This window comes from Tribolium castaneum, chromosome 10 (assembly GCF_031307605.1).
Source record: "Tribolium castaneum strain GA2 chromosome 10, icTriCast1.1, whole genome shotgun sequence".
Taxonomy (NCBI): domain Eukaryota; kingdom Metazoa; phylum Arthropoda; class Insecta; order Coleoptera; family Tenebrionidae; genus Tribolium; species Tribolium castaneum.
In genome coordinates, this window is record NC_087403.1 from 4,215,574 (window position 1) to 4,225,903 (window position 10,330).

General features: G+C 35.4%; 3 protein-coding genes across 6 annotated transcripts; 2 read left to right on the forward strand and 1 right to left on the reverse strand.

Annotated features, from left to right (window-relative positions):
* The first annotated feature begins 574 nt into the window (after nucleotides 1-574).
* Nucleotides 575-2,486, forward strand: blow (blown fuse). The gene is made up of 6 exons (XM_008195280.3): nucleotides 575-1,056; nucleotides 1,194-1,364; nucleotides 1,411-1,518; nucleotides 1,563-1,834; nucleotides 1,883-2,064; nucleotides 2,113-2,486. Exons 1-6 carry the CDS (start codon nucleotides 1,005-1,007, stop codon nucleotides 2,387-2,389), a joined length of 1,062 nt encoding a protein of 353 aa, XP_008193502.1. The 5' UTR covers nucleotides 575-1,004; the 3' UTR covers nucleotides 2,390-2,486.
* Nucleotides 2,487-2,529: 43 nt separating this feature from the next.
* Drat (Death resistor Adh domain containing target) lies at nucleotides 2,530-7,587 on the reverse strand. 3 transcript variants are annotated; one of them, XM_064359450.1, is made up of 6 exons: nucleotides 6,229-6,520; nucleotides 3,461-4,156; nucleotides 3,267-3,414; nucleotides 3,067-3,219; nucleotides 2,873-3,023; nucleotides 2,530-2,819 (listed from the first exon to the last, which is right to left on the reverse strand). In XM_064359450.1, the coding sequence occupies exons 1-5, from the start codon at nucleotides 6,273-6,275 to the stop codon at nucleotides 2,907-2,909; spliced, it is 1,161 nt and encodes a 386-aa protein (XP_064215520.1). In that variant the 5' UTR covers nucleotides 6,276-6,520; the 3' UTR covers nucleotides 2,530-2,819; nucleotides 2,873-2,906. The 3 variants fall into 3 exon arrangements, with proteins under 3 accessions (XP_064215520.1, XP_015835020.1, XP_008193505.1); XM_015979534.2 differs by lacking the exon at nucleotides 6,229-6,520 and adding an exon at nucleotides 7,472-7,587 and having other exon boundaries at nucleotides 2,530-3,023; XM_008195283.3 differs by lacking the exon at nucleotides 6,229-6,520 and adding an exon at nucleotides 7,434-7,572 and having other exon boundaries at nucleotides 2,530-3,023.
* A 140-nt stretch (nucleotides 7,588-7,727) lies between these two features.
* On the forward strand, nucleotides 7,728-10,007 carry Vps16B (Vacuolar protein sorting 16B). Of its 2 annotated transcripts, none has more exons than XM_064359451.1 (10): nucleotides 7,728-8,018; nucleotides 8,063-8,140; nucleotides 8,188-8,284; nucleotides 8,326-8,498; nucleotides 8,547-8,683; nucleotides 8,734-8,758; nucleotides 9,027-9,171; nucleotides 9,219-9,424; nucleotides 9,470-9,754; nucleotides 9,810-10,007. In XM_064359451.1, the coding sequence occupies exons 2-10, from the start codon at nucleotides 8,069-8,071 to the stop codon at nucleotides 9,828-9,830; spliced, it is 1,161 nt and encodes a 386-aa protein (XP_064215521.1). In that variant the 5' UTR covers nucleotides 7,728-8,018; nucleotides 8,063-8,068; the 3' UTR covers nucleotides 9,831-10,007. The 2 variants fall into 2 exon arrangements, with proteins under 2 accessions (XP_064215521.1, XP_064215522.1); XM_064359452.1 differs by having other exon boundaries at nucleotides 7,728-8,015.
* The last annotated feature ends 323 nt before the right edge of the window (nucleotides 10,008-10,330 follow it).

The following is a 10,330-nucleotide window of genomic DNA, read 5'->3' on the forward strand; positions in this document are numbered from 1 at the left end:
TGAAAATGACTGTTTGACGTTGTTACAGTTAAAAAAAATTACAATTAAAAAAAGGCAAAAATAAAATTATTGCCGCGCCGCATTTAGAGGTGCGAATAAATCCTGCATCCTGAAGTTAGACGATTGCGCCGTCCACAGTAAAACAGAAATTTCGTTACCTTCGTAAAAATTCCTTAACCACTTCAAGTGTACAGTTGGTATCAAAAATCGAACTCTCCGTAATTTTCGGTGTAATAGGTGGCCAGAAAAAATTAATAAACATATTTCCGAAAAAAGGTAAAAATTATTTCTCCCAAATTTATTTATTTCAATAGATCTTTTATCATTAAAAATAACACGTCGATAATTCAATGAAAATTCGACGATAATTCAAAAAAGTCTATCTTTTAGATAATCTCTTAACCCAGTTAACTTTACGTTTTTTTTTTGTTAATTCCTAAATTTATATAATTGCCAGCGTATTTATTTTTTGTTAATATTTTCGGTGATTTTTTTTAAATACAGTCATTATTACATCTCGTCCAAAAATTAATTGTGTTACTTTGGCGAAAGATAAGATATGCCCGCTCAAGTGCTCTACATTTTCCGCCTTGGAAACAAACAGTGGCATAAAACAAAAAACCCTTGTGCAATTTTCAGTTGATTCCGAATTATGGCAACTTTTAAATGCACACACGCATTGCATTGGCGTATTTAATGGAAGGAAATAAATTGGGCGTGGAATAGAGCAAGATAAGCAAGTGATACAGCGTTGTAAAAATAACATCGTTAGAACATCGTCGGTGTTCCTAAAATTCTCCACTTTTTATGACCTCCGATTTGTTTCATCGTTGCGGGAGTTCAAAAAGTCATTTTGGTGAATGAGCGTCGAAATTATTTGTGTTTGAGACAGACAGTGCACGCTTGCATTTGAGACATGTGTTAAAGTTCGTTCTACCAATTGACCGACAATTAAGACAAGGACTTTAATAATAATAATTTAGCACAACTAGAAACTAGGTACTATGGCTGTTACAGTGGAAGATCTGTGCTCCAATCTTAATAAACTTTTAAATGGTAAGTGCAGTGAACTTACTTCTTTCATGTTTCATTTTTTCGTTACTATAAGGCAAAAAATTAATTCTGTAGTATTATGGTTTATAGAGCATTTTCCTTGTTCGAAATATTGTACTGTTTTCCTTGTTTTATTGCAGACATTTGCAAATTTTTATCGGATGAAGTAAATTACGAACAGTTATCACCTCTTGCCCGAAAGCAGGCAGAAGAATTAATTAACAGATCCAAAGAACAACTGCTGAATATCACAAGAGTGTCACTTGACAATAATGGAGCTTATGTAGATATGGAAAAAAGGCCTAGCAATGGTTAGTACAAAAGCAATATATAAAAACAACAAAATTTCGTTTCCAGCCGAGACAGATGAAGATGACACAAATGCGATTTATTCAGCTGTAGATGAATCTACAATTGTACGGTGCGCAACACCCGTTGTAGAAATACCAATAAACCCTTACGCAAGTAAGTAATTACTTGTTACGAGTCCGTTTTACCGATTATTTTAGATTTACCTGCGAAAGACGTATCGCAGGAAATTAAATACGGCTACCTCACATGGAGGTACAAAATTATACTTAAATTTGAGAAAAATCGTCGAGTTTACGCCGGCTTACACAACAACTGGATGCTGGTTTATTCTTCGGAAAAAGATTGCAAACCATTACAAGCCTTCAATCTCAAATTTCACAAAGCCCAGATTGTCGCAAACAAACAAAAAAAGAACCCTCCACAAGATTTTGAACTGGTTTGCACGCTAGGCGAAGGAAAAACATATTATGTGAGCTCCGTTTGTGATCATATTTTTTTAGTTCCTCTAACTTTACAGTTTCTCACGTCGACGCATAAAGATGTACAACAGTGGATTTCACACATTAATAAATGCCACAATAATCTCAACACTTGCGAGGAGCCCCCACTTTCAGACTCAGACGATGATATTTCCCAAACTTACGACACGATACTTGAACCAATTAGTATTAAAAACGACAAGAAAAACGACATTGAAACGTAACCACTCAAGTATTGTCGTAATTATCGCAATAAAAATATTTTTAGGAACGATTTTTCGCAAAATAAACCGCCAGATTTGCCTGCACGTGGGCGCATTAAAACGAACGTGCCCTTGCCACCAACTCCCCTGAAAGAAAATGCCTCGAGTGAATCCTTGCCCAAAGACGACGCCCAGTCAACACCATCCCTAAACAGTTCTTTCTCAACAGACGGCGAGAGCGACGACTGCATTTACGAGGCGTTCGTCCAGCCCCAAGCTGTCGTCACAAAACCAGCGATATTGAAAGAAAAACCAAAAATTTGCCCCAAGTTGAGAAAATAAATACGTTTAAGTTCTGTCCACTTATCTGTACGTAGTGCTTCTCTTTTGCTTTTTTATATCAAAAATTATGTAACTCTAATAAACTATTTTAATAAAATTGCTGTTTATTTCGTCCTGTTTAAAAAAATGACCACAAATGGTATATTTAATACAATATATTAATAAAATATTTACACAATAATACAGTGAAACAAAGATAAAACTTAACCAAATGCGAAAATTTGAAGTGATACTGAACGTAAATGCATATACAGTTTATATAATACTATAAAAACCTTTTAATTTGCTTTTGTACACACTAGAATTCTTTAATACTTAAAATTTAGCCATAAATACTTTGGATCACGAAAATACGAATACCGATGGTGCAACCAGCAACCAAATATTTTGTCAACTCATCGGCCTTCATTGGAATACTCTCTGCAGGTGTCTAATACACATAATGACATTAAAAATATTTTGGTGAATACGAAATATCATTACAATAGACAAAACGTAAAAAATAATTATCCGCCAGTTACTGGATGTTCTGAAAACGGAGTATAGCCCGTCCGGGTATCTCAGACCGGCAAAGCTTTTGCACAACTGTCGAGGCTTCCTCTGCCGAAAACTCGGTGTGTGGAGGCGGTATAATCTAAACATTTGGGTCACAAAGATTCATTTTTTGCCAAACCTACCTCGCCTGAAGCCACAAGCGCTACAACTTCCTTGAGCTGTTCGATGGAACCGCCCGACACGGCTTCAATTTTTTGATTGGTTTTGTTAATTAACGTGGAGAATTTTGGCAACAAACGCTCGGCGACTTCCTCACTCACGAGCACGACCCCGCCCTGGCATAACACAGTTATTTGATAAAAAACACAAAAGGTATTATTACGGTATTGAGACACTGCAAGGACCTGTGCAGCGATCGGGACGTGGTCCCGAAATCAATGACTATGTCCACCAGCCCCTTGCAGGCGTCCTTCGTCCTGTCGATCAGCTGTTTTTCGTGCACTTCTTCGTTCCACTGGACTAGAGTTATACTAAAAAAATTTGAAAGTTAAGTAATAGTTTCGATTTTCCCAATACTTTTCCAATTCGTTGGCAAGTTTGAATCCGTCGTCCTTGAGGCTCGCCACAGTTATCTGTACCCTGTCCTTGCACTTGAAATGGTGCTCCGCGATACGTATCGCCCAAAGTGCCAGTCCTCCAGTCCCCACGATCAAAATCCTACAAATCTGGTCATCGGCCCGTGTTTTCAGCAAATCGGTCACGTATTTGTGCGCTGTGAAGACGGCGCTTTTGGCCAGCAGGGCCCCAGTCGGCAGCATGGCCGCGACCCCCAGCGGTAAGTTATCGGGGATTGGGACCAGGAAGGAAACGTCGTGGACCACGATATATTCGGCATAGCCGTGCGGGATCCCGTCGTAAGGGTACAGGATCACCCGCTTGTTCACAGCAATGTCTCCCGTTGGTGTGACTTCGCTCCCAAGCGCGTCGATTATTCCAGAAACCTCGTAGCCGGGAAAGAGGGCGCCGTCCCGGATGCCGTGGTTCCCCGAATAATACGACTCTTCGGTCGACTGGACCGATGAAATGCTGGTGGTTGATGGCGATCGGTTGCGCATTCGGTAGCAAGCGCCGGCACACACCACCCGAATGCGGGCCCCATTTGGGGGCACTTCTGGGACCGGGACTTCGAAGTTGAAGACGCATTCGCTGCTTGCGCCAGCCGGGGACTCGATCGACACTTGCCGGCAAAGCTTATTCATGTTATAGCTAGAGCTAAAAAATTCAAATGATTCCAAATATTGTTCTTAAAACTACAAGCACGAATTTAGAATATTAACACCACACACAAGAGTGTCGGAAAATCGCTCTTCAGGAGGCTGTCAAGTCTACTCTTTATGAAACCTTTTAAAATAGTTTTAAAATGGTTCTGCACCTGATCTGCATCCGGATTGAAAAAATGTTTTACAGAGTTGTAATAAAGATAAAAGTATAGATAATTTGGTTTTAAAATAATTGTTTCAAGTTATAGTTTCAGAGAACACCTAATTTTTGGTTATTGCTGCACAAAAATTATTAAATTATCAAAACTCATAAATTGTCAAAGTTGATAACTAAAAAGATTTGACCTAATTTGGTACATTTTTGAGTTTTGTGAGGGAATCTTGCGAAACAATTAAATTTTTGCTGAAAAACTTTGAACAGGAACTAATTATTGCGAGAATAAATCTTTATCAAAAAAAAGATCCACAATTTATCCACGCTTTTTTAACCGAAGTGTAATAGAAAACTTGTAATTTGCTTAGAAAACAGCGAAATTCTAGAACGTTTGCCCGAAATTTACAAACTAGTCAATAATCACACAACAGTTTTTTGCTCAGTGTTAATCGCCTTATGATTGGTCCGATTTACAGTTGGGAGTGCGATATCCCACCTCACATCCAATGACAAACGCTTCAATCGTCTTGCAATTTTTTGTGCACCAGTTAAACAAGTAGGAGGCGATTTTTATAGTTTTATTGGTCAATTACTCATTGCTGGGACAAATAACCGGTTAAGGGCTGGTCTTTCTCACAGAACGGGATTTCGCCTTCGATGCGAAAAAATGGTCGATTCTGCTTAGTTTTTAAAATAATTTCACATTCTTTAACGAAAAAACTTTTTTTTTAATTTATTTTTTATATTAAATTTAATCATGTGTAACAAAAATTAAAATTTGAGATCTAGTTAGTTTCACGAAAAACTTGTTACGAACGAAAACAATTTTAATTCACCTTGAGATGTCAAAAAAAATATCACGGCTAGTCAGTCAGTTAAAATTTGATTATTAAAAATTGTAAGTTTTTTTAATCTAGAGGATGTTTCAGAAATAGTATTGTTTTCGTTGTTGTTATTATCTATTTTTTATTTTTTCTGATTTTTGGTCTTCAAAATTAAAAAATATACTGGGTAGTATGTACTGTAAATTCAATAGATTTTATTCGGATTTTATTGAGATTTTATCAATCAATTTAGGAGTGTACCTACAGGGTGAGTCTGCTAAAAGTATTTTTACTATATGTTAAAAAGTAATAATCCCACAGATTTATATAATATAAAAATATTGCCTGATTAATCGGACTTTTATGAGTTCTAATGTTATCCTAAAACATTAAATGTCTCGTTAAAAAATTCTTAATAAAACCGGTGCCATTATTTGAATTTTAATTTCTACTTGACTTTTTGCTTACTGCACATACGAATGTCAATTACCGATTATTATCAAACATTGCATCAAAATGTTCTAGAAGCCAGCCCTAGGTAAGCTATGAATTATTAATTATTTTGCAAGCAAAACAAAGTTCATCAAGGTACTGCGCCATTCTGAACGTCACGCACAACTGTAGCTTCATTAAATAATTATTTATTAATAGGACTTTTAATTAGATGCAGAATTGTGCATAAACATCAACAATTTTTACTGCATTCAGCCGATATAAAAATTTTGCTTGTCTATAAAGTGGAGCGCTTCCAAAATCTACGAAAGTTATCGCAAATTATCAAGCTTAAGCCCATTTTGCTGTTTTGTTATCGCAACCCTTGTTCAAACAAACATGGGTGCAAGTCAAGAATGTCAGAAATGTTGTTATCATTGTTAAAACAACGGAATTTTGGTTACTTTGCCAGAAGTAAATTTGCAAGGTAACAGAAAAAAAAAAGACAATAATTGTCGGAGAAAGCTAGCAAAGTTTAAGGCTTCCAAGTTCGTATTGTAAATGGTTTAGTTTCCACAATAATGGAAATATTTAGCAGGACACGCGTTTAAGGTGATTTATGACTGGAAGTTATTTTAGTAATTGCAGTCCTACCTTTGGTGCGCTGCATCTAGCTTTTGAAGATTGCTTTCAGTTAACATAGCGTGAAATAGGAGATGCACTAGATTCGAAACAACTGTTTTGGAAAACAACAAGTAAAGACTAACAAGTTTAAGTGTGTTCGTTCGTCTATATTACAGATGCGGTTGTTTACATCGTGGACTGACTCTACGTTTGTAAAATCCACGCGCCAGTATCGTGACCAAATGACGGTCGGGTCGACACAAAAGTGTACTCACGTCGTATGAGTGAGAGGATTCGACCTTCTTTTACAAACCGAAAATAATTGTAAACAAAGAGCGAATTGGATGTGCTCTTTATATAGACATATACGGGTTTTACGACTGATTATCTGATTTAATCTCCTGTTATTGTATCTAAACACCATTCCGTTGATCTGAGGAGCGCGAAGGAAACAAGCTGGTTATAAATACATCTTTTTGCGGATAGTTAGTTTGTTCATTACATGTGCACGTGATAGTAAAATTTACGACCTATAACGAGTAGGTATTCTCAAACAAGTAAAGGATAATGATCAGCTGCGTTAGAAGGCGTTTTAATTTATGTCCATTTTTACGGTTTTATACTTATAGTTCTAATTACATTATTCCTTGTAAAAATCCATTAGATTAGATCACTGAGGAAGGCACATTTACTAAACAAACAAATCGCTTTGCAATCCTTAAATAAACTTTACATTTTTCCACTGAAAAAATTTCTGACTCAGTTTGTAAAAGTAAAAATTAATTTTACCAGACTCACCTTGTATACGTATTACGTAGTCTTTATTTCATTGTTCTAATAACAATATCTTATTTTAACATTTGATAAGTTTGTTTAACTTTTTTGGATTTCTTAACTTTGATAAAAATCCTTGCCATTGAAATTATTGTTGTCAGAGCAAATAGTTTAAATGATTTATTTTACTTGGTAGATTTAAGCAGTTTTTCTGTAATTGATTCAATGACTAACCCATTTTTTATTTTTACGGTTTTATTAATAAAAAAAAATAACTGTTCGGTGTATATTTTTCTTTTCTTTTTTTGCTCACCTGGTATTCGAAATGGAAATGATGTATGGTGTTCATGCATGAATTTGTCAAAACAAAAGAGAACATGTGCATCAGTAGAAGAAAATAAATAAAACATCGAATGCAACGGTGCAAAAATAGGCAATTTATTATCTAACATGATACATACAGCAGGTTTGTAGTCATAAGGAGAGTAAGATAGCTTACTTCCAAGTGCAATATTTGATTAAAATGTCAGCAACACTGTTATGTTTGACACTACACAAAAAAGATTACAAGATAGGGGATAATGGAGGACATTGAAAGTCATCTGCGCGCACACTTTACTCAAAGTGCATGCGCGTCATAATTGATAATTATAAAAAAATGAAGCTATAAAAGCGACATTAATTAAAAAAAAACGAAAAACGTGTAACAAGTTACGTTTTTTGCCTTTTTTCGTAGTAATTAAATTCACATCTGTCTGGCATACATAGTATTTGACAATTTTCCATATTTTTGGTTCATAGAAGTGTTAAATGTTGCGAAGTTTTATTAAAAAACCATCTCCAACAGTTACAAGAACAAAACATGAAGTTAGGAATACCTGAACGTTTATTTTGAGACACGCCATCTCTTATTTGTATGCAGAAAGTTTAACAGTTAACTGTCAGGAGTATTTCCCCCTCTCTTCGATACTGAAAAAACAACATAGCCTCACATTTATCGCTGTTTGTGTTTGTTTTTGTTCTTTGTTTGATTTCACAAAAAAGTGGTGAGCATTTTTTGCAATGATATTGTGAGGCTTATTGTTTTTAGTTTCCAATGGCGTCCAACGAAGACGATTTCTGGAATGAAAGTTCCTCAAGCCAACAAAATTTCTTTGATGGCGATGATGTATTTCGTTCAAAGCCGATTTTATGGAATTAAAATTATGTTTTTAGGAAGTTACACCCGAAGAAGATGTTTTTAGTGGTGTTTCGCAGCCGCAAGCTGTGTTACCAATTGATGCGCTTATTTCCAAGGAGGACCTAAAGAAACGTGTGTTGCTTTTGATGTTATTTTTGCATAGTTGGGTTCAGTTTTAGACGATATGGATTATGAGGAGGAGCAAGTGGGGCTTTCGCCTGAGGATGCTATCAAGAAAATGTTTTGTGGGCGGAACGTCCCACTTACCCCATATAAGTCTCTTGAAGATAAATTGAAATTGTTAGATACTGCAATTGATATTGCTGATGGGGACAGTATTCTTACCGTACGGTATTCTGCAGGTTTTCATTTGTATTTGTCTATCGATTTTTAGGTACTACTTTTCATGAAGAAGACTCTATGTCCCAACATATTTTATACTCAACTGGCGAAACGAAACATTGCAGTCGTACAGTATGCCAATTATCTCGTAGATGCTAATGACTCAGAGGGACTTGTTGAGTTGTTCTTGTGAGTTACAAGCTTTTTAAACATTGAATCGTTATTACTCTTGTTTATAGAGCTACTAGAAACATTTCATATATGGTAAGTGCGAGGACCAAAAATTGTTAAATTACTCATTCTTATTACAATATCATGTTCCAATTAAAATAAACCTAATTTGAGTTCATACTTATGTACAGTTAGTTTAGTTAGCACCTTGAATCACAATACTAAAGTTTTGTATTTTGTATTTTTTGTAATAAGTTAATTGATTGTGATCTTGGTGATTTGATGTTTTTAGGTAAGTAATACTAGTTACTGTTTCTTTCGAAAAATCCGATATGCTTCTGATCTTTACGTAATGTTTCAGAAACAAATATACTACTTGTTGGCGAAAGATGATTTAAGCCGAGACAGTTTGTTAAAAAAACTGCAGCAGTTTAACGTGAACCACGCGCATAATTTTTATTCGCCTGAAGAGAGATGGGAAATTGAGGAGAATATAGCATTTCTAGGTTGTTTTCCGTTTCACTGTATAACCATCATCACCGAAGATTTTCAGAATTTCAGATTAAGCACAATTTGAGTAGCAAATCTGTGATAGAACTACTAACTAATTTGTACATGACGAACGATAACAGTGGACTCATAGATGAGTTCCAGAAACAGTTTAAAATTGACAGTTTCCAAAGCGATTGGGTGATGATGAGTGTTTGTTGCAAGTTGCAAAACTGGGATAAACTGTTGACCACATTTATCAACAAAAGCGTAAGTATACTTGTGTTATAATTTGCAATTATCTGTTTTTTGCAGGTGTGGGTTATTAAAAAACGTGTGCTGAAGTCGAGCATAAGGCCCGATTTATTCGTCCTTGCGATCAGCCGTTATAAACCACCAGAAAATATACTTGAACAGTTCATAGGCTGCGTAAGCGATGCGTCGAAAAGGTTAGCCCTGGCAGAAAAATTAGATGTACATACGTACGTTATTAACTATTACGTTGAACAAAAGGACAAAATGGCGCTTTTGAAATACATGGAAAGGGTTGAACCTGAAAGCCAGGCGATGTATTTGCTCAAAAGTAGCCTCAATAACCCGGTACATTGATATTTGTTTTGTCAAATGTGTGTTACATTGTCTTCGTTTTTTTTAGGATATTAAATGGAAGAACTGACGTAACATAGAACAAGTGTTTTTTATTGTAAATTTTATTTACATAAATAAACGAATTTGTTGCTGCGTTTGAAATAGGAAGAAATAATACTGATACATTAACATGTTTTGTGTATACTCTTAATACAAAGTCTTACTTAATTGTTACTTAATAAATAACATTTCTCATGTGTAATGCCTCAAGACATTTTACAATACTGATAAGTTTATTTCCCCGTGTAGTGGCTAAATTTGCAATAAAAAGTGTAACAATTTTTTCTACATTCGTGTAAAATTTAGCCACCACACCGTACAATAATATCGACTATAAATCCTGTTTCAAACCTATACAGAAGATGGCCAGAAGGAAAAGCGTTATAGGTTTAACACGGGATATGCATCTTTAACGTTAACTTAAAATACGTGTCAGGAACTTACATCACCGTTTAGTTTATGCCTAAGTCTGCTTAGACATAAACACAACCAATAAATATTTTTGTGACAATCACAACTATTTCAGTG

What these genes read in the sequence shown, in the direction of transcription:
- blow (XM_008195280.3), top strand. Translation starts at nt 1,005, where the DNA reads ATGGCTGTTACAGTGGAAGATCTGTGCTCCAATCTTAATAAACTTTTA. An exon ending in TCTTAATAAACTTTTAAATG is followed by an intron (nt 1,057 to 1,193) that starts GTAAGTGCAGTG and finishes GTTTTATTGCAG; the next exon opens with ACATTTGCAAATTTTTATCG. An exon ending in GCGAAGGAAAAACATATTAT is followed by an intron (nt 1,835 to 1,882) that starts GTGAGCTCCGTT and finishes CTAACTTTACAG; the next exon opens with TTTCTCACGTCGACGCATAA.
- Drat (XM_064359450.1), bottom strand. Translation starts at nt 6,275, where the DNA reads ATGTTAACTGAAAGCAATCTTCAAAAGCTAGATGCAGCGCACCAAAG. An exon ending in CTAGATGCAGCGCACCAAAG is followed by an intron (nt 4,157 to 6,228) that starts GTAGGACTGCAA and finishes TGAATTTTTTAG; the next exon opens with CTCTAGCTATAACATGAATA. An exon ending in CGCTTGTGGCTTCAGGCGAG is followed by an intron (nt 3,024 to 3,066) that starts GTAGGTTTGGCA and finishes CCAAATGTTTAG; the next exon opens with ATTATACCGCCTCCACACAC.
- Vps16B (XM_064359451.1), top strand. Translation starts at nt 8,069, where the DNA reads ATGGCGTCCAACGAAGACGATTTCTGGAATGAAAGTTCCTCAAGCCAA. An exon ending in CTAGAAACATTTCATATATG is followed by an intron (nt 8,759 to 9,026) that starts GTAAGTGCGAGG and finishes GTAATGTTTCAG; the next exon opens with AAACAAATATACTACTTGTT. An exon ending in AAAGTAGCCTCAATAACCCG is followed by an intron (nt 9,755 to 9,809) that starts GTACATTGATAT and finishes CGTTTTTTTTAG; the next exon opens with GATATTAAATGGAAGAACTG.